This window comes from Paralichthys olivaceus, chromosome 9, assembly GCF_024713975.1.
Source record: "Paralichthys olivaceus isolate ysfri-2021 chromosome 9, ASM2471397v2, whole genome shotgun sequence".
In the NCBI taxonomy this organism is placed as follows: domain Eukaryota; kingdom Metazoa; phylum Chordata; class Actinopteri; order Pleuronectiformes; family Paralichthyidae; genus Paralichthys; species Paralichthys olivaceus.
This window is the reverse complement of record NC_091101.1, coordinates 7,045,805-7,073,140: the sequence shown is the minus strand read 5'-3', so window position 1 is coordinate 7,073,140 and position 27,336 is coordinate 7,045,805. Positions and strand designations below refer to the sequence as shown.

The window sequence follows — 27,336 nt, the reverse complement described above, 5'->3', positions numbered from 1 at the left end:
GGGTTCAGAGTGTCCATACACCTGTAGACACAGTTTCCTGTACTCATCCAAGTGATTACAGTGTTAAGGAGTGACGACCCAACAATTCTCATCCTGACCCCCTCTGGTGGTGTGTGTCTCTGTGTGTGTGCACCTGTGCCTGTGTGTGAGTCCCTAGGGTGCTAGTTAAGTATAGTAAGATAGATTTGACACCCAAGGCACTCAGCAGGAGTCAGACAGGGAGAGATAAAGACCTGTTTCAGTCCCTCTTCTCTCTTTTCACTTCGTCTCCCCAATTCTCTCTCACACCACTCACCTTCCCAATCTTTATCCCTCTATCTGCATCTATTATTTCTCCATTGTTCTCCATCTCCCACCATTCCACTGCCTGTTGTTTATCTCTTTCCACTTTCACCATTTCTCCCTGCCCTTGCTTTTCTGCATTTATTTCTCATGGTGAGCATTCATGCCGCTCTCTTTTCCATTGAGAATTGAGGTAACGGAGACAATTCATGTCCTCCCACAGTGCCGTTTTGCTATTCTCTTTCTCTCAGTCACTCTTGGTTTCCCTGTGTTTCTTTGGGCCGTGGCCTCTGACTCAAACCGGCCTGTTCTCTCAGCTCATCAGATAGGAAGCAAGATACCACAGGACTGCAATAAATGTTTTACAAAGAGAGCGGTGCCCTCATGCATTGTCTCCATCTGTGGTGCTCAGCACTCTTTGCTGTAGTGTGTTTTCATCGCACCACCTGCCAGGTACACAGTTCAGTACTCTGAAATGTGGCAACTTGAATTTTAAGTTAGGATAGAGACAGAAATTATGTAAATGACACTACTTTATTTCATTCAGCTACAGCTACCTAAATGTTGAAAATAAGCTGCAGAAGACCTTCTACATCTTACACATTTCACCATAACAGCACACAGTTAACGTCTTAATTATCTTGGAAGCTGTTCACATCCACAAATATTTACTGGGCCATAAAAAGCAGCATAAATTCCTGAGCTGGAAGGGTATTCCTTGTTAGCAGAACCATAAAGAGAGCTATGTCCCAGGTAACTAGAGCAGACGTGGTTTTATGTTTAGCGAGCCAGAGTGAAAAATAAAGAACTGCCTTTGGGAAATCATACTGTGAAAGCTTTGAATCCAGAGGTTCTCTGTTTGTTTATGACAGATAAACCTCTAAATTTCAATGACTAACATTTGTTCAATAACATGGAAATGTCACATTTTCCTGGTGACAAGTTGTGCAGTACACTTTTATTTCACATGAAAGAAAGAGGATACAATGTGCTAATAAGTACGTTTTAGACGTGTGGGCAGGGATTATTTAAGTTCAGTCATAGCCACACTAGTTGATTACCCCTGCACCCAGTCAATGTTGAAGCTTTCTGTTTGGTGTCTGACAAGATACAGTCAAGGTTTCAGACTCCTCTACTATACTTTGGAGTTGGGCAAAAAAATCTGAACTGTGATGTTGAATTTGTTCGGTGATGTTTCCATTACAGGACGAGCTACTGAAAGTCTCAAAAAGCTACACATTGTTAATAATGATAAATTAAACCCCTTCTAAAAGAAAACTGTTTTCCCTCTTGCTATGTAATTGATTATTGCTTCTATATGTTATTTTGAAGAAGAAAAATAAATGTATCTAATTTTGCAACAGAGTGCAGCTATGGGGGGCCACAGGGCCCTACTCTAGGCCCCATACATAAACATTTCCTCATGACGGTGTCCAGTGGTACAGACAATCAGTTTACGGATACAATTACAAATTTGAACCATGTCCTGCTAGTTGCTTTCATGAGTAATTTACCTGCAAGCTGTTTGTGATCATTTTTCAGTTTAATTGTCTGAGGAAAAGCAACAATAAGGAGATGACAATACATTGGCAGGGTTTGTCTACATGTGCTGCACTTCTTTGATTCTTGCAAATGAACGGAAAAAAGCTGGAGGAAGGAAGGGAATTTCAAAGAGAGTGTAATCTACCTTTCTTCTGCAGTATAGCACTCCCACTGCGCTTCCCTATATGGTTCTCCACATAACAGGTGTAGTTGGCCAGGTCTGCCTCATCCACAGCGTCAAATGTTAGGGATAGCTGCACCTCCTTCTCCCCTAAATGCTCCCTCAAGATCCTAGACAAGCAAAGAGAAGTCCAGGGTAGTCATAGAAAGCAGAAACATCTTTGTCCTTAAATTTGCTCATTTAAAAACCCTTAAAGGAATACAGGGAGGAGGGTGTTAAAAGAGCAGAGAAAAGAATACAAAAACATTAGAGTGAATGTGTTTCCTCTCGCCCAGAGTGGTCCTTAAAATAATAAAGAGAAGGGACAGGTAGAGGACGAAGTGTGAGAGGAGAGAGAAGTAAACATCATCGAGACAGGAGGTCTATGTCTCCCAAATGTATTCCCTGCAAGGAGGAAGAAGAAAATGAGAGGTGTACAGGAAGAGGAAGAGAAGAGAGAAGTGAGGAGTGGAGGAGAGTAGAGAGCAGATGAAAAAGGAGGACAGAGGGAGCAAGGAGGCATGCATAGAAAACATCGGTGACAGCTGGAAACAGCCTCTCTCCTTATGGTGAGGTGATACTCCTGTAAAAACCTGCAACAACGAGGGAGGAGGAGAAGGGGACTGAACTGATGTTTGGGTCACAATGTGCAGCTTTAAGCCTGATTTAAGGTCAAATGCAGTGATAACCAGTGATATCTGACATCAGACTAACTGTGCAGGTGGCAGGTTTTGAGTTGGCACAGTTGGTCCAGCAGCACATTTAGCTTAAGGTGCCTGTAACAGAAAATGATCTTGTTTGACTTAATTCATATTTTCATTCATTTGACATTTTTTGAATAATTGAATTTATTTCATGTTTTAATTTCTCTTTAAAGTTGCTGTATTCAATTAGTGTACACGCTTCTTAAAGTGTGGGTCTGTAGTTATTTAAATGATGACAGGGATGATAAACTCAACACCAAGTTTACAGATCATTTTTATTGAGGAACTTATTTCAGTAAAACAAGACTGAGCCAAATTTGCAATTGGAAGGAAAAGTTCCAGAAAATGGAACAACTGAAATCCGTGTTCTCACACACAGCGCCTCTGGATAATTTCAGGAAAATGTCTGGACTTCAGTGCACGTCTGAAAGCAGCTTCAGTATAACAAACCAAAAAGACTAAGGCTACAGGTTTCAGTGGGTGCATGTTACCAAATGCCGTAAAGAGCAGCACTGCTAAACAGCTATGCTTGTCACTCATTATTTAAGGTTTAGCAGTTTAAGAGTCAGTTAAAGGTTTAGTCCAACATTTAATTTAACAAAACCTCTCTGCTATTGATAAAGTTCATCCAGTGTTTCAGAGGGTAGGATAGGTTAAAATGTGTTGTGTAGTGACCTCAGGGTTCATCTGCTCACACCTAACATTAAAATGTGTCCTGAATGTAAGTAAGTAATGTAAGTAAATTCTACCTATAGAGCACCTTTCAAAACAAGGTGCTGCACAAAACAAACATTAAAATAAATAGTGTCTGAGTGTATATACACTGTGTTTGTGTGTCTGCATGTGGGTATATGTCAGGAGGGTCTGAATGAATGAATCATCATATACATACATGCACACATGTCTATTACATACATATACATATCTATCTGATAGATGATATATTCGTCCATCTCTAGTACAGGCCAAGAGAAAATAGAGAGGAGACTAACAAGAATAATCTGTATGGTCCTTATTTGTTGACATGGGCGATGAACCAGTATGAAAAACATTTGTTCTAATATAAAAGAAGAAGAAGAAGAATTACTTTTATCGTCACGTTAACACTTTTACATGCATTCATGAAATTGTTCTCCGCATTTAACCCTTGTGTCTGCAACAAGAATGTAAGGATTAAACTGTAATCACGGTGAGGAAAAGGTGGACTTGCAAAAATAGAGCAATATGACAGAACAGGAAGTCAAGCATGACAAGGCAATTATTGAGAACTGCATTTTACTGTAAACTATATGCTGCAACAGGTGCTGCTGTGTGTGATAGTCTACAGAATGGCTTCCAAGTCTGTTCCACAAGGTTATATTTGCAACTTTCAACACATGTCTGTCGTTTTAAAGCAACATTTTTAATTTACCTGATGTCTGAAGTGAATGTAAAACGTGCACAGTTTTCATTGCCTCTCACACAAAGCCATTTTTTCAGTACATTATTAAGCAAGTATAAGCCTGTAGAGAAACTTCAGCTCTGTCAGCTGTGGTGGATTCCCTCTGACAAGATTTGCATTGTCAATTTTTTTTAAAGAACATCAGAAGAGAAGGAAATAAAACAAAGAAAGACCAACATATGCCTGGTTCCCATTAGCTGAGCTGAGTCTGGCTGAGATTTGTTTTGTCATGGTGTGGTTTGGCTCTCCAGTGATCAGCCAAACCGAAGGCTGCAAGATTTTAAAGGGGAAAAAAGAAACAGCATTTCCCATACAGACCACTGTCAAAACACACCAGGCAGGCCACAGATATTTTTTATTCTTCTTCTTTGCAGAATATCCTAGTTTACAGAAGTCGAGTGTCGAGTTGACACAGACCAACCATTTCGAACTGCGAGAAAGGCAACATGTCCTTTCATCATGTAGTTCTGTTGGTGTTTCACAATGAAAGAGAACAACATGTGTCACTCAGAGCTTGTATCTAAGTGCTAATATTCATAGAATATCAACATGTTTTTAGAATATGTGGACCCTGTGGGAACAGAACTCCAAACCACCTCAATATAAATGCTCGCTGACTCTGAATTGCAGAAAGAATTATAGAACAAAACATTTCAAGTGTTCCTGACGAAATATACCAGCACCTCGGTTCACACTGGTGTGTGTGTGTGTGTGTTCGTGATTTTCAGTGTGTGCGTCACTCTGATGTGTACCAGGGCAGACCATTAGAGGTCACTGTCAAAAGCAGTGACTTGTTAAAAACCTCAGTTAAAATACATCCTCTCTCTCACCTCCTTTCATTCTCCTCTCACCTTCTTTTAGGGAGGCACATGATGCTCTTTCAGTTTTAGTTTTTTATGTGAAAGCAAAAGCAAAGTTAAAAAGTCCAATTACTGCATTGTACATGTTGTGGAAACACCAAAAGGAGTCAGCATAGGAGAGGACAACTCTCCAACTGCTGTGGTGTACGTGTTGTGGACACACCAGAAGCCAGGGCCGTCTGGTGGGACCACCAGCCCATCTGAAAGAGCACACAGCTCTGGGACTTTCACTGGCTCCTCCAGCAGCTGTGTCTGGATGACTGTCGCTTCCAGAGGGGGGCTGAGGCTGACCAGTGGTGGGCTAGATCCCCCTCAAGCTCAGGTCAGGGCCAGGACCTGAGTCCAGTGGGTTTCGTTTTCATGGATAATTGGCTTTCAAATTTTCTAACTCAAGCATTGGACACAAAATTGTGTTATTCCATTGATTTTGTGTGTAATCGTATTGCGCGATCTCATTTTTACTTTATTTATTCCATTTCACCCATCTACTTATTGTATTTTTCCAGCAACTTCTTTTTTCTCATTTCTTATTCATGTAGTTGATATCTTTGAACACATTTTAAAATTAAGTATTTTATCAATGCTCAAAGACACTTTACAGAGAAAGCAAATAACTAGAAATATAAAATACACACTATTAATCACACATTAACAACTGTTTTGAAGAGGTGTGTTGTAAATCAGGTTTTGTAGGTGGACAGTTCAGGTCAGTCTCTGATTTCTAACAGCAGTTGTATTGTACAGCTGATGTGAATTTCAAGCAGGTAAAGATGCTTCTCCACTTCACTGGACATACAATGGTGCCTTCAAGTAAAAATGTGAAGCAAGCACCGGCCCAAGTGGAAATATTCTAATTACAAATTCATCGCACATGAACGAAGCAAGAACTATCATCGCTGAGTCGCACAATTGTGAAGTAGTTCAACAGTGAAGCTGTGCCAACAACTGCAGTAAAACCGATGATGCTGCTCATAGTTATCGTGTTCGAGGTGCGTTTGAGCATATTTTGACTAAAAGCATTAAATCCACGATAAGGTGTATTTTCATCAGCCGAACACTGACAAAGGTTTTCTTTCTGTAACACCAACTTCACAGGTGGCTGCTCTTCTTCTCGGGTGAATTAATAATGAGAGAAAAGTGTCAACAGCTCTCCCACATACTGCAGGGGAACAAGCCGTGGTTATCGCAGGTATCCACATTATCGAGGAGGACACAGGGCGGCAATGTGCGAACAGACACAGCCTCACACAGTGACCAGGACAGGGCAGTATCAGACTGGGCAGAGGGAGCTAAACATGAACAGATTAATGTGCATCACAGCAGGAGTGTGTCTAAGTCGGCTGGAGGATTGCACTGAAAGATTTAAACTCATCAGGCAAAGGTTAATTTAATACACAGGGCATGATTAGTTTCAAGTTTAAACGCTAACACTCATGCACAGTTCTGTTCTCTTTATCTACAACACTACGCACGTGGGAGCGAACATTTTCAGAGGCCAATAAATAACTTAGCAGTGACAGGGAGCATCTCTAAAGCTGGGAACCTTGGTTTACGCCCTGGTACATGAGCAGCGCTGCTGTTAAAGTCACCTCTGCCAGCTGCAGGGCTGCTGTTGGGGAGCTGACGCTGACCTCTGACCTCTGTTTGGAGGGAGTTGGTGAATAGCGATGCAAAAGGCTTTCTTCTAGGACGGAATAAACGTACACATTATTATTGGTGGGCGGAGTTGATGACATGTAACAGCTCTGGGGCAGAGGACAATTTAAAATGTTCTCTATCCTTAAAGGCTCTGACCACTTTCAGATCGAGATGAGAGAGTTTCTGCTTATGATTGAAACTATAAAAAGAAATTCTGTGTTGTATCTTTTCTAATTTATAGTATATCTTTTGACAGTATGTTGTATTCTTTACAAGAAGACTCACAGACAGTGTGGTGCTAGAGATCAGATGTCGATGGCTTGGGCATGTACTCAAAATGGACCAGAACCAGATAACAAAGATCATCCTAAGACAGACACAACCTGTCGGCTCAAAACAAGATGGCAGCAAACCGTGATGGCTGAGCCAAGGTGGGCCTGACATGGGGAGTCGTCCACCACGTAGCCCAGATGGAGGCAGATCGTTGAGGCCTCATGCGCCTCAAGAGATGAAGAGGATAAAGTAAGTAAGTGTATCAGAAGTGAATGTGGAGTGGTGTTGCTCAAACATGAGCATGTTGAACATTAACATGAAAACGAGAAAAGGAAGTGCAAACTCTATAAACACTGAAAAGAGCAATTTGTTAATAGTTCATTATAGTGATTATTGGTTAAACTTTAAATGTGAAGGTGATTTTTAAACTTCTGTTAATGCTTTCAAACTGATTCCCTGGTTTAATTTTAAACTGTACCTGCTGTGGTTGTGCACACACACATTATTGGTGCAGTCACATATAGTTTAAACTCATGGTAACAAATCTGGCCAAACTATAGACTTGTTTACGGCTTGTTTGTCTATCAACTCATCTTTGTTTCCCCTTTGGACCAATTTTTATTGTCGTCATCACATTGTAAAATCCTATCAGCTACTTTAGTGAAAACAGTTTTATCACAACCAAAACACCTGATAGAGAGAGCTAAGAAAATATAACCCAGCCTGTAATAACCTTTCATTTCATGTGTAATCCTACAATGTACAGCAGATGATGAACCGTTCATCCATTTTGCAACCAGAGTGTCGCTGCATAGATTACATATTCATTCAGTGCCGGCAGCACACCCGTATTAACAAGAGGAGTTTTCAGCTAAGATTTATGGTCTTTAATCGGGTATACCTCACTCAGTCATTGCCCCCTAGAGCACTTGCAAAGCCCTGCAGAGGAAAAGTTATCACAGCAATGACAACAATAAAACTGCATGTTTTTCTTTTTCTAGATTGTTATTGTACTAAATCCTTGTCTGGGAACCAGGAAAGTGGATCCTCCTTGATAAAGTTGATGCCCTGTCATTAAAAAAATATTAATCTGGATAAAAGCTTTGTTAAGGTTATTTCTGAAAACTGCAGAAACATCTGAGCCCACTCTGACACATGTGCTGTGCTTATACAGAGGTCTGTGCACATTCTGGCATTAGGCTGATAAAACTGAACATATTAACAATCTACATTAAGGGAATAACATGTAAATGTTATTGATACATTTTCTGAAACACTCAATGAGAGACATCTGTGGTTTTCCATAGGCTGTTGTTTTTGTGAGGCTAACTACTTTTAGGAGCCTGGTACCTAATATTATTCTTGCATTGTTTTGAACACCTAAAATTAAGCTAAAAAAAGCCCAGTGTCATCCACATTGTCACATTGTTCTAGTCAATGAACTGTAAGGTGTGTCTTTGCTCAAAGCACAACATTCATTAAGAAGAAATAGTGGTGGCTGCGACTGGATACCTGGACCCCTAGGCACTAATTCTGCACCCACAGAGAATGCCATGCGCCAATGTGTGCCCAACACACAGTTGGGGTTAAATTTACATTGATTTGATATCAGATGTCACAGTTTGTGCCAGATTGGAACGACTGCAGGACTACACGTCTGTGATTCACCTGAGTGAGTCTCTAGCTCCAAACCCTTACCACAAATCAGTGTCCTGTTGGTCCAATCTACATAAAGAACTTAAGACAATGGTGAATAAAAACAAATCCAATTTAAATAGTTTATAGTTCCTTGGGCCTCTGGGTGAGGATTTATGAAAATATGTTTTTTGCACAGGGTTTATCAAGACATTCAACAGTTTGAAGCACCCACTGGCTGGAACAAAAATCGTTCAGGCCTATGCCTGCATGGCTATATGACAACAAACTGCAGCTACCATGATATGAATCTGGAGCCTATCAGCTATCGTCTGATGATGGGTTCTTCTTCCGTTCACAGCACAATGTCCGACTAGTTTCTTTTATCACACAAGTTGAATTTTGATACGTGTTTCAGCAAACAACATATTGGCAGCAGCTATCTGTACATTTGGTCAATGTGATCCACCCTTTTTGCTCTTCACACAGACTGTTTACCTGCGGGCTCAAACATGATTGGTCAATTGTTCGATTATCATGACCAGAAACCAGCAGATCTAGAGGTAAATTAGTACCTGAGATTTTTAGTTAGTTTTTTTCCCCATTTAAACTGTTCTAATAGCTAACTGGTACCATACAACTTGTGCCTTGTGTTGAGCCAATGTTAAGCTCACTAAATTTCAACGTCTCCAGAGACGACGGATCAGAGAGCTGACAGACTTGTTTGAACAAAGTAACAAACGTTTCCCCAATCCTTGATCATCGAGGCAAAGCTCCTGGACCAGCTGGTGGATCTCCACTGAGATTCACACACATTCTACTCTCAACAAGAGCAAGAGCCCTCTGCCTGTAGCCTATATATTTAAATTATGTCTTGGTTATAAGGACAGTTTATGTAGAAGTTTCTATGCAACATAAAAAAGGTAGTAATGTCTGATCAGGTCCATGCCCTACATGTATGTTCTGAAGGTTTCCAAGGTGATCCAGCAGGTTATTCTAATGATATTTGATGTCCCACAGACAATCAGGGTTTCCCCAATAGAGAGCAATGTAATTGGTCTCAGTAGGAGAGAGAATTAATTCATTTTAACTTTATTATTAGTATTCATAATTCTTTGGGGAAGTTGAGATGGAATCTGTCAGAGAGCTCTCAATGAGTCATAAATCATAAGAGGGTAAATTAGATGCTGACAGTGTGAGGAGTGCAGCTGGAGTCCAGTCTTCGCAGAAATTAATTAACAACAGAGACCTGTAAACTTGAGTGTGTGTAATTGATTCTCTCTCTCGGTGTTTCATTGGAGTGGGGGAAAAGCAACTTTACGATATTAATATTATGTACAAGCGACATTGGATCGTTCTCCTGAATGGTTAGCGGCCCACACATGTGAGTCATGAGTAGATGCTGCATGGAGTGTTTACCTGACTTCACTTTCTTTAATGTGTCCCGCTAGCTCTTCCACAAACTTCTCCCCTTTCATCCAGTAGATGATGGGCCTCCTGTTCTCTCCACTGTAGCCGAAAAAGGCCTTGCAGTCCAAACTGAGAGGCATACCTGCAACACACACCACAACACTGTTACAATACACACGACTGCAGGATGACAGACAGCGAAGGTCTCTCCACTGTAACTGCAACATGCTGTGGTTTGGGCTAAGGGGAAAGCGTAAAGGTAACACAACATGACAATGGTCCACTTTGAGCAAAGGAGGAAATTAATGAAGAAAGTTGGTGTTTTATAGAAGGGTATAATGTATAATGAGGGGCCTGTTGCCACCGTCAGGAACCAATGTCGACATATAGTATAGGTATGCCTCAGGGTGCCTGCTTGAAGTCTTTCAAGGCTAAACTGATTGTTCTCCTGTTGGCATAATGATCATGAGTGAGAAAAGAATGGAGCAAAAACTATAACAGTGTAAGACTTACTAAAGTTACTCAAGTTACTTCTAAAATGATCAATTTTCACAGATGATACGCACAAAACTTCTTCTCCCTATGACACATGTGATGTGTAACTTTGTTCTATTTGTGGGAGCCACTTTTTATTTATTTAAATTTATTTAAATATCATTAATTGTTATTTGTGTTTGTGAGCATGCACCCTCCTCAGGTGGTGAGGACGGGTGATAATATATGGCGAGCAGAATGCGTAAAGGGGAAGGTGGGTGACGGCAGTTACTGTTACTGTCGTCAGCCTCATCCTCAGCCTCAATATAAATAGCAGATCAATGGACTTTAGACTCCAGCATTTCATTTTCTTATCATCTTTATTTTGCAATACATTAAAACAGTGAAGTTTACAACTTTTGGATACATTTTTGGGATGATTTGGCCGCAAGTCTGACAAACTGCCGCTATACCCCCAGGTCAACCAGGGGGACCTGGAAGCTAAAGTGCTTTGGCACTTAAAGTTGGCACTGGCTGGAAGAAGTGAGGTGAAATGGTTCTTGGATGTTACTCCTGCAGACACTTGGCTAAGTGAACTATATGTCCTAAGATGAGCTATTTTATAGAATAATTGTATCCTTAATGTGTTGAAAGGCAACACACAAACCTAATCACACATATATGAGTGTAGTCCATATCCACACACCCTCCAGTAAGACCTTGAAACCACCAGTCACTGATTACAGCTATCAATGGTGATGATGGAGCATTAATGACTATTCAAATGAGCGCTACCTCGTCAGGCAGTCAATTAGCAGATAATTATGATATAGCGCAGTATTATCATAATGATAGCTCTATCGTTACAGTCAAGCACCGCTACTGAATGCTAAGGTTGAGTGTTTATCATTGTTTGTTGTCAGATAACTGAAAATTAACACTGAACATTTTAGTCATTGACTGTAGCTAGTCTCATGCAGAGCGAATGGTCAGTCCAGGTGTTGCTGTGCGAGTCTCTCTTTCGTCTCTCTGTAAAGTAATCCCTGGAATTAGTATTTTAGAAAGAAACCTCCAAGGTTAAAACATTTCAAAAACTGGCTAACTCGAGTAAACACTGGGTTTTATCTCGTGGTCGTGGCAAAATGCAACCGTTTCATATGGAAATGTCATATTTCTTTTTGTTTGCTTTCATTGCATCAGTTATTCTGAGTGAAGGAAAAAGAGAAGACAGAGGGCTTTGACTTCTCTGTCTCCAAAGTGGTAAATTCTAACGAGCCAACAATATGGTTTGCAAAGCCTCAAACATCTCACTGTTGGTGGATTGTCATGGTGTGGTGTAGGGTGGTTCCCCTTGCTGTGGCAGGCTACATCCTGCAAACAGCAGCACACACACACACACACACACACACACACACACACACACACACACACACACACACACACACACACACACACACACACACATGGCAGAACTGGTAAATAAAAAAATGACGTGGGTCAGAGTGAAATTAATTTTGCCTGATTGTATGTGTGTGTGCTCCACAGTAATTGATTAGCACCCTGAGGGAGTGTTTGTGTTCTCAGCATGTTATGGTGATTAAATTCATCAATTTTGTTTGCACTTGTGCGGCATGAGGGTGTATGTATAGGTTGGGTGACTTTGTGTGTCTATGTGTGCGTTGATCTCCAGCAATAACAACACAAGTCCTGAAATCCAGTCTACAAAACATTCCAGCAGGTCACTGTTGTGTGTTTGGGGCTAAAGCAGCGGGAGGAACACCACTGAAAGGTTGGTGCTGTCATCAGTACCAAAGAAAAACTCTGCACCAGTGATTGATGGGAGCTTTCTCACGTCGGTGCATCATCACTTCACACTGCTGCTGAGTGTGATCACAGCTAAACGCTGTTTTCTCTGGTGTGAACAATAGAGGAAGACCTCACTTCGACCAACCACAGGTGAGTTTGTAAACAGCGAGTCAAAACTGATCTGAGTCCAGTCTTTGTTACTTGAGTTCAGCCTCATGGACCCGTCTGTGCTGTTTTGCCTCTCACATATTCATTACACAAACATGCACATAATAAAGCAGATGAATGTGAGCATCAGTCCAAACTGCATGTGCTTGGCCTTAGTTCATTTTCTAATGCTACCATCTGAGCAAGAGGAATCTACATCTGCTTCCTTCTGCCTGTAAAACCTTGTGTTTTGATTATGTTCACACTGCAAAAAATAAAAATAAATAATAATAATCAGAATAATTTCACAGTATTTGATTTGATCTCATAAGTCAGGAATTAAAAAAAGATTAATTCTCTGCTCTTAACATGGTTGCTGGAGCTGTGATTTCATTTCAGTTCTCTATTGCAAAGTTTCCAGGTGTCAATCAACTGATCAAATTATAATATAAGAAGAAGTATTAGTTAAGACTAGAGAAGTGCTGTACAAATGCACTTTATTCTCAATTAATTTTCCTAACTTGGCTTCCTGTTTTGAATTGGACTGAACTGCTTGAAGGCAAATATAAAGCATTTATTAAAATGAAATACCATTTAACTATTTTTTGTTCTCATCAGTTCTATATTTCTTTTGGCAACAACAAAATGAAGTGATAGAAATTCCTGTAGCTGCACAAACCGTCTTACTCCTCAATAAAAATGTAAGACACATCCATCATTCAATGTTATTTATTAATACATTCTAAAATATTGTGTTAATCTTTTCAAAAAATCTATCATTTTTTAATTAAATATCCAACCCGACATTGAACTGCTGAATTTATTTAATAAATACAATGTATTCAGCACTAAAACTCTTACAACATCCATGTGATGTTTAGGTTTTGAATGTCATTATCTGCCAAATTACAGTTTTTTTGTGAAATTAAAATTATTTCAAGTTTATAAAAATGTATTTCACACCAAGAGTATTAATACCAAAACACTACCTGTTCTGACAGATATCAAACTGATAGGCAGTGATGTTTCTATTCATGAACAGTGAGTGGAATGGGCAGAGGATGATGGGAAATTTAGGGAGGTACAGCGGGAGTCTGTCTTCTTTGCTTCTTCCTCTATAACTATTGTAACTTTCTGTTCACATCATTAGTCTTTTGCACTTGTCAGTCTCCGGGTTTCCATGTTCCTTGATTTTCATTTCTGTTCACTAAAGCAGATTCTCTCTCATCTCTCCACATATCGCTGTCTCCTCTCCGCACCTTCTGTGTGTCATGTTTCTCTTTGTTATTATTCACAGTCTAGGTCTGCTCAGTCTTTCTCCTCCTGCTTCCTGTTCCTATCGATGTAGACAGACACTCTTTTACCTCCGCACTAACAAAATACAGATGCTTTCAGCAGCAGCACTGCAGAGATTCAGTTCACTGGAGAAATGTCACTGAAGTGAAGTTCTGTTCACAACTTTCACTGGTGCTCGCTATCATATGAAATAACTTGATCTACTGACCACTGCTTTTCATTATCCTACAGCAATGCATCATTTTCTATAGAGTATGTAATGTTTGTCCTGTGAAAATCATATATCTCTAAAAACCTTTCAAGAGGGTCTGTAGATTTATTTAGGAACACTTAATACTTCAGTTTATCTCAATATTTATAGTCAAAACCCTTTGGACATACATGGTTTCAGGTTGGGTATGAAAACATAATTTTGACAAATGACAAATGTAGTAGAGTAAAATCTAATTTGCCTCTGAGATGTCACTGATTAGAAGTATAAAGTAAAGAAATGCTCCTGTTAGGTACTCAGGACTTGAGTACATTTAGTCAAATTTTGAAGGCTACGGTTTGAGTCACTTGAGTTATCATTTGAGAATCTTCTATTTCATGCTACTTCATACATCTACTCACATTACAGAGGGAAAAGTTCTAGTGGATCAGATTTATTTAACAGCTGCTTTTCAGATTCAAATTTCACTGAAAAAAAGTGGACAAGTGGTTTCCAGTGTTTCTTTACCTCTGAACCTTTATAATGAACCACTTGGGGGCAGATGCAACAGTTACAATGTCTGTGTGACAGATCCAGAGATACATTTCATCTTTTCTCTTCCGTTAAAGACTGGAACCCAACAAGGTAAAACAAAAAAAACAACAATATTTCACTAAAAAAGAAAACTAATGCAAACATTTGTATCATTTATCTCACAAGCCCAACATTTACACTATGGCCCACTGAAGGAGGCTGATCTCTGAAGTACTTAGCTCTTTATAGTATGGTAGTAAAAACCATCTCCAGCTTAGACAGCTACATTGGAAAAATGTTGCAGTTTCCCCCTCATCATTGGTGCTCATTGCTGCTAAAGATGATTAAAAAAAAGATTTGAAGGAGATTTCGAAAAAAGGCTCATTCGGGAAACAGCATATTAAGAGAGGATGCCAAACAACAATTCAAAAGTTTCACCCACAAGCTTTACTAACCCAATTTAAAGAAAGAACCAAAAGGGGCCAGCCAAACGGAAAGGCCTAGAGCACAGAAACAACTAGTGTCTGCATGTGAAGGAGTTTTTGTATGTACGTACATATGAGGGAAAGCCCTGGGAACCTTGAACATATTAAGATATGATGGTTGCCATAACAGTATTCTTGTGCAGACACACACACACACACACACACACACACACACACACACACACACACTGAGAGAATCCTGCATTAGTTGACTTGATGAGTACGACAAAAAGGACCCGTGTTAATAGACCTGGAATTACAGTAATAGATGTGATATATTTTTAAATTTCGTGTCATCTGTGATTCAGCCCCTTCATTAAAACATGGCCTACTTTTCACTAGATTAATGTTAAATAAAGGTTATTGAATTGAATTGTCCCTTTTCCCTGGAAATCCAGCAGTGTCAGGGGTGCAGGGAGTTCCAGTACAGATGAATAAGTTTTAATTAGCTTTACTAGATCATCTATAGAAAGATTGTTACACATGGATTCCATTCAGAGTAGTTAAAGACAGACGAGAGATATTAATTTAGCAGTTTATACAATATGAGGTGATTGACTTGCTTCGGGGAGGATAATGGTTATGATGATAGGTGCGGTCGGCTCGAGGAGATTGAAAAAAAAAGTAGGACTTTTGTATATTTATGCAGTGATTCCATCACAAGCATTGTAAAATGTGTCAAAAGCCAATCAACAAAGATTTATTGGGATGCAAACAGGATTTGATTCATTTCCATTTTTACCCATGTGAGGCTCCAAGAAAGTTGATGTAGGTTGTTCAGTTGGTCTGTCACACTGTGCATGGACTGACGTGACAATTTATACAGATTCCTGTTCCCTGGAGGATGAATCTACACACAGACTTATACACCTGACTGCACATAACTTTGCTATTACTTATTACTATATTATTTACATATGACTCTGCGAGCATGCTAATGTGCTTAATGAAGACCATGGCAGAATTTAGCTGCTACATGGCTGTGGACTCCTGGTCTGGAAATGTGATATTACAGGGACCTCTGTTAAACGATGTATGTTTCATATCATCTTCTTTTTCCATAACAGATAAGGATATGGGCGTGTTTCCACATTTCCAACCAAGAAAGTCTGTCAGTCCGTGTTGAATATAACATGCCATTGTTCTTTGGTAATTTGTTCAGCTTATATTCCCTGTGCAGAAAAGTCTCTGTCCTCTCAGAGGAAGACCTGCTTATCTGCTTCAACACAGCCCAGTTTGTGTCTGCAAAGGTTGAAGCATTGATTCATCCATCACTGTGAACATGGAGCCAGTGAATGCATCCTGTTAGCACAGAGCCTGAAGGCACTTAACAGGCACGTAGCACCATAGGGGATGATGGTTTTATGTTTATATGTTTTCATCATATAACACTTTCTTTTTCTTAAAGCTGTCAGTTGTTGCAGCAAAGAATCAAGCCACTTCAGACAGTGAGCTGCGGCCAGTCAAAGCTTGCATAAGCACACTGTTTAATTCTAGCGGCAGCATGCTCCAGCGACATGGACTTTACCAACACACTGATCCTTTCCACTTAAATACTGCTTCTGTGCTGCAGAGTAAAAAACATTCTGCAAGAGCTGCACACGTCTGGGAAAACACTTGTGGTAGTCCTATTAAGTCCAGACAGCTCCTTTAGAGCCACAGTGTTCTCAGGCTTTAATTTAGGGGCCCCAATTATCACATTTTGCCTAAAACTCTCGTCGCATCCCACTGGTTCTCAACCTAGAGGTCTGGACCTCCACGGGCTCACTGGATACACGTGGCAGGTGGTGACAAGGGTGAAGGGACACATAGACCATAATTGCTCCACTGTTTATTTTATGTATTTGTTTGACAGGCACAATGAAAAATGCGTGCAGCTAAAAGCTATACTCATTTGTCGGCTCAGGGTTGGTGAGGGATTTACAATATGAGTAAGGATATTGAACTAACCATAGATTCCAAAGGGAACATCAGTTATCTAATGATGGACCAGAGCTTTAATAATGATGGTGCTCTCAGAGGTACTGCCCCCCCCCCCAACCAGAATATCATACAAACCATCACCAGCATGTGAAGACGAAACAGTCAAGTCCACTGTCGTCAGTCTGCCAGAGATCCAGGAATTACAGAAGAAACACAACCTGCTATCTGTCCTACTGAAATGAACCTTGAAAGAGGAGTTCCATATATGTAGGATGTAGCTCTGATGGTTTATCCAGGTATTTTGTCGCACACATGCTTATATTTTTGTACAGGTGATCCAAGGTGGTGAGATTGAAACACTGTCTCTTCAGAAACAAGATGGCAATGATGTAAACATACAGAAATCCTATCTCTAACAGACTGAGTTACCTGAACCCTGAAGCAATACTATTCATAGAGCCTGACAGGAGATTCTACCATAAAGGATGTGCAGCAGATGACATGACTGAAAGAAAGTTCAGGAGAGACTTAAATCATCTTCATATCATCTTCCTAAGTAGAGGGGAAAGAAACACAGACTGTCCATCTGCTTGTCTCTCCCTGTTTCTGTCTCCCTGTCCTATGCACACGCACGTGTACACTCACACACACACACACACACACACACACACACACACACACACACACACACACACACACACACACACACTTCAGAAATATATGATACATTTCTATCCATCTGCTCATGTGAAAGTACACACAGTATTAAAACCTCTAGGTGGTTTTGAAGTGTATGTGTGTGTGTGTGTGTATGTGAGAACCAGGTATGGGGTGTATGTGGGTTGTCTTGGTAACAGCTGAGTTTTGGGTCTTGGGCTCCAAGGGAGCGCAGCTGCACATGGCAAAACAGATGGTGCCTTACACACGTGTGTGTGCGCACCCACACACACACACACATCAATAAGTGGGCAGCTCAGCTGTAACCTGGGAGGCTGTTTCATTCTGTCTATTTACAGACATCCTGCCTCTAACAAATTATGAATCCTTGCTATTATTAACGAAGCTGTTAATGGGGCGGTGACGTTCGTCCTAATTCTCGTCCTTTGTGCCAACCACAGTTCTGGAGATTTCAATAGAAATCACTGCAGTCATTTGCCAAGTGGTCATTGCTGTGCTGCTTTTGAGATGCACTTCCCTTTCATACTGTATCTATTGCTGTGATGTCTGCTCGAGGCGTAAATCTAAAATGGAAACTGCATCACTTCCTGTATCACAGTATATTCCCTAAGAGACCAACTTAATACTGGGTATTGTTACTTTTCATGCAATACATGTTGACTGATTAACCACATATGGTCTTTGCTTATTAAATGACAGATGTTTTTGGAAATCACTAAAAATAACTACATAACTAAAGCTGGTTTAAGCTGTGACTGTAGCTGGTGAGGATGTAACCACTGTGGTGTGTGTATGCAGGGCTGTTGAGAAGGCTAGCTTCACTGGTGTTTAGGAGTGTGTGGTTAATTTGACATGCTAACAGGTAGCCAGTGGACACACTGTTTATATAACTCTTGACAATTCTACTCACAGGTTTCTGAACACACACATGCATATATCTACATTGTTTGATCCATCCACAAATAAGGATTTATTATTTGAGGAGTGATTGCTGTATTTAAAGTTGTTATGCTTTTGAATTTGGGACAGAGCTAGCTGCTTGCCCCCTGCTGCCAATCTTAATCCTAAAGTAAGCTTAAATATAGGGTAAAGTTATCTAAGCTAAACTGAGTCATGCCTGTAGATTCAAAGTTAAAGAACAGCCACAAAAAGTTTACTGATCCTCTAATAGAAACAGCTGTTTCTTTCCCCATGATACCTGTTCTATTATATTTTTATTTTAAAAATAAACAGTAAAATGTACTTGATGATAGACCGAGTGATGATTGATTTACAGTGGCAGAGAGTTATTATAACCTAAGTACTAGTCAGAAGTACCTGAATATTACTTGAGTATATACTATTGTGACATTTAAACCAATATGGCAGTTTTATTCCACTAAATGAGTTCTTGTATTACACCAAGTAGATAGATAGTTAGATATACTTACTAGTTACATTACAGATGACGATCTTAAACTTAATTTAAAAAAAATAATATATGATAAGAAATACAAAGCAGTGGCCTACAACCTTTTAAGGTTGTAAATTCTTTCAGGAAAATAAGCTTTAGAGATTGATACAGATTTCTTTTTTTTATTACTTTCCTTACATCGCGAGACAAGGTGTTGTTACGAAGTATGAATCATGGATCTTGATGAGAAAAAATCTACTAAGTCCCATTCTATTTACTATAGCTTTGTTTTCCTGGCCCCATACATCAACACACAAAATCTCAGATTTATCACACTGACACTTTCAAGCGGCCCCAATACTGAAGGTAGGAACCACTTGGCTTATGTACAAATAACAAAATGTACTCATTGTTATATCTAGCTCCAACTTCAGCAGTAATAATAAAACAGTAGAAAAACTGCTTGCACGCCAATGCATTGTATTAGAAATCTAATAATGTCACATACACAAAGAAATGCATGAGACAACTAAGCTGCATTGGAAATTTTCTTTCCAATGCAGTTTGAAGTGTTATAATTTATGTTTATCAACATTATAGAAAATAATAAACAAAATGTGTGTGTGTGTTTGTGTGTGTGTGTGTGTGTGCAGAACCCAAACTCAGTTGGCTTTGAATGAATCAACCACACAAAACCACCAACAACCATACCTCCTCTATGTTTACTTCACAGGTCAGTTCTGACACACACACACACACACACACACACACACACACACACACACACACACACACACACACACAGCATCTGTCCAGGACAAACACAATCTGTTTTGCCTCAAATCTTAATGGCAACTGCACATTTTGACTACTTATGGGAAATCTTGGGAAAAATGAAAAGGAAACTCAATCAAAGTCGACAGGAGCTACTGGTTTAAAAATACTGTTTAAAATCATTTTTACAGTGATATGAAATCCTCAGAGAGCACTGTGCAGATTTTCAATATAATTTGACAATACAATCCTGCATGAGACTGAATATTATTTGATAAATATGAGATGGAGAATCACTTCTGGAAAAGCTGATGCTCAATTTCCTGTCTAACAGGAAATGAAGCTGCCACAAAGTTTGAAAGAGACATTTTTGATTATTATGAATATATCAAAATATTTTCTCCTTTCTTTCTTTGTTCTGTCTCTTCATATCTGACTTCATCTCTATTCTAAGCACCCACTCCCCCTCAATTACTTGACACACACACACACACACATTTTCATATATCACCTGGGGTGATTCCCACAGAATTAATAACACTCTCAGGAAAGTAATAAAAATAAATCCAGCCTCTCTCTTTGTCCATATATGGCCATTTCCTGACAGCTCTAATTAACCAAGTCCTTTATGCTTCTATTGCTGACATTTGATTGGCTGGGGGGCTGGCCTCGTTAAGAACAGTTTTAAATTAACAGATGAAATTAGATTGGAGATTACAGCAGATATGCTTGACGAGGTTAATTAAATGACCAGTCACGAGGGGCTTGTTTTCAATTCAACGGCACCGACAGATTCAAAGCTGATATCGTTTCTCACGCTGGAGTTTCCGTCTGGAGAAAATGTCTTTTCAAAAGTAACACTAATCTCCGTCTTAACACAGGAAATCCATTAGCATCCTAACTTTAACATTGTATTCTGATTGCCATTCATTTACCAGACCAACTCAGAGGGGTAACAGTATATTCCTCACAAGATATAATACTGCATTCAATACAAGTTGTTATTGCTGACATGTTAGCAAATATTTGCCTATTTTCAAATTCAGCAGACACGATACAACATTACCTTTGATTTATGTCATGTGGAGTTGTGCATCTTGGCACCTGATGTACTCATTTGACCTTTGTTCTGGCTTTTCAGCTGCTAAATGTTTCACTATGTTCCTGTTTAACTGTGTCTGGCGATGGACAGGTCATATATCATTGGGTTAAGCAGACCTTTTTCATTGAAAAGCTAGAGTAGTGGGAGTAAACCAAGATAAGAATGCTGCTTTTGTCAAATGAAAAAAACAAGGTAAAATCAGATAAAACGCTCATATTAATGATATAAGCATATGGGCATAGGCCTTGTCTACACTATTGCGAATATTTTCCCCTCTGTTTAAAAAAAAAAAAAAAAAATCTCCTTCCAGACAAGAACATAAAAGTAACAAGCACGAACAAGCTACATCCGTCAAATACCAGAGAAAAACGCTGTGGTCAACTTGTAATTAGACCGATCAGTGCTAACCAAACGTAGAGAAACCAGTAAATAGCCACAACTGTTGTTGTATCTGCTGTATGTTCATTACATAAAGAAGCATGTGCCAAATACCCTGCGGTGTCATTGTTTCCCAAACGCTCCACTTTACATGAACACATAAATACAAAGAAACCAGTTTTTGAAAAACTGCACCTTGGAAGGAATTTGTAAAACAGTCAGTTTTAGCAACTTAAAACATTGTCTGTGTGGATGAGACGCACTAATGCAGACATAAAGTTTGTTTACACATCCCCATTTGTGTGGACAGAGTATTAACTACTTCTTTGACTACAGGTTCAAAATGACTATAGAGCCAAATTCACCCTTCTGTCAGCAACAACTAATACTATTCAACAAAATTAAATATATTGCATGGTGGTTGCATCAGGTTGCTTGAGACTGTTCAAGTGTAGCTAATGAACTGGTAAGTTAATGTAATTGAAGCCAGTGTTTTTAGTTCATGCAATTCAGAGAGAGCTTTGGCTGCTTCCTTCTTATCATGCCAGAAGGACCATTACAAACATTACATCTCTGTGTGTAAACTGGTAGAGTTAAGTAAGCACCAGCCGCCAATGAAAATAAGGTCATAAAAGATGAAAAAAAGATGAAAAAGAATGAAAATAGGAATGAGCAGATGGTTTTAGCCTTTGGGAGGGTTGGACCGTGAGCTGAATCTAGACACAAAGAATCAGGAGAAGCTTTAAAAAAAGGATAAATGAGAGAGAATCAAGTGAGCCCACAAGAGGTTAGGAGTGCTAATAGTTTTGGTCTCAGTGGTGATAGTGCTATGTTGGGGGGGGGGTTATGACAGAACTGGGTGGCAGGTGATGGCTGACTGACAGCTGTTACCCGAGGGTCCCGAATCATCTGAGAGTGTTCTGCTTCTTCAGCTCAGGGCCAGTGGTTAACAAAGTTGACTAAAAAGACGAATTGCATCGAAATTTTTAATTTGGTCCCCGAATTCTTGGAGTCGTCTGTGGTTTGAACAGCTGTAGGCCGACAAGTGACTGGACAATTTTAATTTTGAATGTGGTTTCAGGCTGTTCACTTTATTGTCACATTCCCAGTCGGGCAGGTAGACTGGAAAGTAATACTCAGGCCTCTTCTGTGAGTTAATAATTCGTTTTTTGCGATACAAATGTATCATTAATATCACAAAACCTACAAAACAGCTCTAAAATAGCCAGATTATTAATGAAATGATTTGAAGGTACAGTGTGTAGAATTTGATGATATCTAGTGTTGAAATTTCAACACTAGAAACTTCTCATCTCACCCTCTCTTAAACAAAGAAACTGTGGTAGCTTCAGAAGTTGTAAAAACTCAAAAGGTGTTTAGTTTGTCCAGTCTGGCAGCCTCCATAGAGAGGGTCCCCTCGATGTAAATATAAAGTATTTAAATAAAAATGGCCTTTTCTGGGGTAAAGAAAACTACAATTCATACAATTTAGATGAAATGAACTAGTGAAAACACCATGAGGATTATTCTGCATTAAATTTCTGCCAATAGTTCCCTTTCACCTAAATCTTACACACAGGACCTTTAAGATTGTCTCCTTCAGTTAGATTTTCACTTATTCATTTTTGGCTGGAATTCAGTTTTGTTTTCTTATGATTTATTGATTGAGTTTTAAAGATGATTTAATGCTTGTAGTTTTTAAGTGCCAAGCAACTTGGGCAACTTGCTACTTATTTATGTGCACTTGCTGGTTTATTTACATGTGTACAGCTGTCGTAAATTAGTTCGCAACATCTAAGTATTAGCACAAGAAGTTTGTCTCAGCATTTAGTGTCCATCATTTTATGTCTCAGTCATTGACTGTGTATAAAGATGGATGACATGTCTCCACTTCCTCCTATGACATATGTGCTGATATGAGTCTGCGTAGTAGCGATCAGTCTTGTCATTTCAAAAGCTAAAGCTTGCTCCAATCTATCTGCCACACTTTTTCTGAAACCTACATTGAGGTCATTCCATGAACATTATTGTCCTTCAAACATCCTGCTATCTCTGTCCTGAGGTCATAAAATGCCTTTTAAGTCAACTAAGATCTGCAGTGTTACCTGTTGTGAGGAGAGTAAGTGTTAGAGACCTGTTAACCTCTATTACACATCTAAAAGTGAGAGAAACAAACTATTCCACTTAAGATCCCTCCTTGGATTCTCTCCTCTGCCTCCTGCTCTCACAGCTGTTAAAGGTGTGAAAATGTGAAGTGGGGTTAGAAAAAAAAAGTTCTCCCCTCAGAGACCAAATACACTCGCAAACAAATGCACAGTCATACAATTATAATGACTGAATTAATGGACAGAAGAGGATTATACTGCTACAACAAGAAAATACGGCGGTGTGAGTTAAATGAAGACTACTCTGGTCTGCTTGTTTTGTTCTCTGTTACACGTTCAATCACGTGTTTAAGGTTAAAGCACACCAGCACTGGCCCTCAGCAGCAAAAGCTCTCAAATCTCGTTGTCTTTCCAAATTGACATCTTCGTCGTTATCCTCTACATGTATGGCACCTCTTTTTTTTATTCGGAGATATTTATTGTTTTTTAGTTTTGCGTTTGAAGTGTGTTATAAAAATCATCAATACACCCATTCGCTCGCTGGGAATTTTCCAGACATTGTAGTATGTGGTCTATGAAATTTCAATGTAGTCTCATTTGTGCTCAGATTTTACCAGAGGGTTGGCAGGAAAAGTTCAGAAAAAAGTCTGAAGCATCTGATTTGGACAATTGCGTTCTCAACTAAAGCCCATCTGGAAGACTTGAGGAAAATGTCCAAGTTCAGTTCATAGGACATCTATATTCTCTGGGGAAGTCCGAAATTAACTGTAGATAACAGTTTAAAACTACAGCAGATGTTCTGTCAGGTTTGGTATCTGCTGACAAGCAATATTTTCTGAAAGTTATCTGATATGATAACATCTGTGATTAGATTCGAGCTCTAAGGCAAATTTTTTGATGTAGTTACATTTTGCGGAAACAAAACAAACCAAAACACTTAACAGGTGGAGTTGCTTAGTTGTCATGGAGATGACAACCTCAGTCTGATGCTTTTTATATTAACAAGTTACCCTAACCTTAATTTGATTATGGTTTGAAAGTCTTAAAGTGTTTCAGTTTAAATTGATTATAATAATGGTTAATCCATGCAGTCAACTGAGACTATACTTCTCTATAATGGACTCCACATGTCTGATACTGAAATCAGACGTGAAATTAGATAAGAAAACAATGTGATTTAGCTCTAAAGTCATGTGCACAAAAATGTTTTATGAATCTGACAAAATAAATGTAAATTCTGTTACATGGAAAACTATCAGAGAATATTTGTATGTTAAACATAACGAAGATACTCAAGATACTGCAGCCAACCTCAATCACATTGAAGTCATTAATCCCATCAGACACACACACACACACACACACGCACACGCACACGCACACACACACACTGGTCTTGGTTAGTTAGATATTTCAAAGGGGATTTCTACTTAATAAAAATCCATTTCTGGCTCCGCAGGATGCTGATCCCACAGAGGGAGTGAGAGTTTGAAGAAGAGAGAGGGAGAGAGGGAAGACAGCAGGAGAAATAATTAGACAGTGTTGGAGACACTGAGATCACAGTGTACCAAACAGGGAGGACTCTCTGAACTCATTTCTGGAAATAAGAAAAAAAGTTGGAGCCTAAGGAGATTGTGTAAAGCATTTTCATTAGGGAATCTCTGAAGTAATGTCTGTCACCTTACATCAGAGCATGCAATTTTCACTATTCAAAACTGTGTTGGAATTATTCTAAAATAGCCAACACACAGCTGTAATATTTGACTTTTGATTCAGTGTCTTGATGAAACGTAAGTCCTGGTTACTTTGAATTCTCTGAATGTCCATCGTGAAAATTGTTCGGTCTTATAACTTGTAAGGAACATTAAAAAATAATCATTGCTGTCCCACTTTAGTCAGAAACCACCAAATCAGCAGATAATATTTCGTAGCAAAGACTAATTAGTGGAATAAAGTAAAACAGTGAATAAAGTGGAAGCATCGTCTTCCTTAGTGTTTTAGGACCTTTCAGCCCGTTGTTTGATAACCTGCAGTTTTTGGTTATCAACTTTGTGTCCAGTATACAGCAAACATACAAAGTTCCTGACTAGCTGGTGAACACAGAGGAGCATTTAACCAGCAAAGAGTCAGAGGCCTGGTCTTAAACATCCGTGCTAAAGAAAAAAATGTAATAAGAGTTAATACCAAAGAGGTCAGTGGGTCATAGGTCAATATATAAGATTATGTTTTCAGCCTAAAACAGGCTTAAGTAGTTAACACACAGTTCAACTGTTTCTGGTCAATGTCAACATTAAACAGGAGGATTTATTCACCTCCAGCAGCCGTTGGAACATACAAACAGCTCTGCAGTTTACTAGCTGATAGTTATTACACTACTTCAGTGTAAACAATACATGTAATTTCGATTAAACCAGTGTGGCCATTTTTCTCAATCGTTAAGTTAATCAATATTTTATCCCACAACCGCAGTGTACGTATTTCATCCTGTATAACGGTTTCTTTGCCACCTTTGTGTGAAACAAGAATAAACTACACCAGCAAACACAGTAAGCTTTACACACAGGCTTTAAAAGCACTGACCTGGGGCGAGAACACCAATGGTTCCATTTCCTTGCTAATATCCTCCTGGTCTGTGCAGGCCCTTACACTGGTGACCTTGCAGCTTCAGGCCTTAACTTCTCCAAACTTTGGTTTTATTTTGCTCTTTCTGTTATTTTTGGCCCATGAAAACACAGTGACACAGACATTTAGGTGACCGTCTCCCCCTTTGTAACATACTCCTCTATCCCTCTGCTTTCTCTCTTCCTCTCCACCAGTCCCTCTCCATCACTCACCTTTCTCCATCAAGGTTGCAAACAAAAGCAGATTACCATATTCATGAGGCCGCCCGATGACAAATGAGAAGGAGGGCGAGAGAACGAACAAAATCCATTCTTTATCGTGCTTTCATCGCATATCGATCCTCCTCTCACCTGCAATTATTCTCTCAATTCCTTTGATGCACTTTCTCCTTTCTCCAAACTGCATTTTCTCTAAAGTGTCCCTCCATTTCCTTTCTGTCTCATGTCTTTCAGCAGCCTGTTTAAATCAAGGTACCAAGAGAGATTTGTGTGTGTGCGTCTGTGTGAGTTTGCACATTATGACACTGATGGAAAGGCTAAACACCTTGCTCTATATTATGTAGTCTGGTAGTGCATTGTGTGTGAAGACTAAAACAATGTGTACATGTGTTGACAGTGATAAAGAGGTGACTCAGATACTCCCACAATACAATAGCCATATTGGCCAGTGTGTATTTTTGTGTGTCTCCTTCATTCCTTGCTACCTTTCTACTCCTTCCTCATTGCCACCCTTTCTTTCCCTTGTAGTTCCTTTTTTTCTCTTCCTGACTTCACTCTTTTCTTCTTTATTTGTTCTCTTTGTTTACTTCCTTTCTCCACCGTTCAGGCTACCTTTAATTTCCTCCGCTGTTTCCTTTTTTCCTTCCTACCTTTGTTCACTCTGCCCTGACGTTCTATCCTTCCTCTTCCCTTATTTCTACTCATTCCATTCTTCACTTTTCATCTGCTGACACTTTGTTCTCAACTATTTTCAGCAGTTTCTTTCGTTCTATTTCTTTCCCTTTACAGTTTTTTACTTACTCTCATTACTGTGTGGTCATGCATGGCTCTAGGGATGGCAGTCTTGGTTGGTCGGTCCATTGGATGAATTTGCCATTATCATTTTTTCACAGACATACATGCTCCCGAGTGGATGGAGTGGACAGACTTTGATGAAGTTTTTCGCTTTTAAAGTAAAATATCTGAACATCTTCAACACAAATTGGTCCAAATTCTAGTGCAGACATTCATGGTGCCCAGTGGTTGCATCCTAATGTACTATTTTCATCAATGATATTATAATGCATCCAATATTATTACAATGCTTTTAGAAAGCAAGCTATTACTGCTGCATCTAACCCTTGGTAATGTTCAGGCAGCATGGTGCAACTCCACTGGACACGTCCAATCCATCAACCTGTGCTACATATGCACCATACTGTATACATACCATACAGGTTGATACTAATACTTCCTAGTTTTATCTTAAAGTGGATCTTAGCTATA

At 39.4% G+C, this 27,336-nt stretch overlaps 1 protein-coding gene across 4 annotated transcripts in view; it reads right to left on the bottom strand.

Annotated features, from left to right (window-relative positions):
• il1rapl2 (interleukin 1 receptor accessory protein-like 2) overlaps window positions 1-27,336 on the bottom strand; it is a 352,381-nt gene that overhangs the window by 21,490 nt on the left and 303,555 nt on the right. For all 4 annotated transcript variants that reach the window (XM_069532092.1, XM_069532094.1, XM_069532093.1 and 1 more), the window contains exons 8-9: window positions 9,955-10,087; window positions 1,970-2,115 (exon numbers count right to left, since the gene is read on the bottom strand). In XM_069532092.1, coding sequence (XP_069388193.1) covers window positions 1,970-2,115; window positions 9,955-10,087 — 279 coding nt within the window. The remainder of the gene's footprint in view (window positions 1-1,969; window positions 2,116-9,954; window positions 10,088-27,336) is intronic.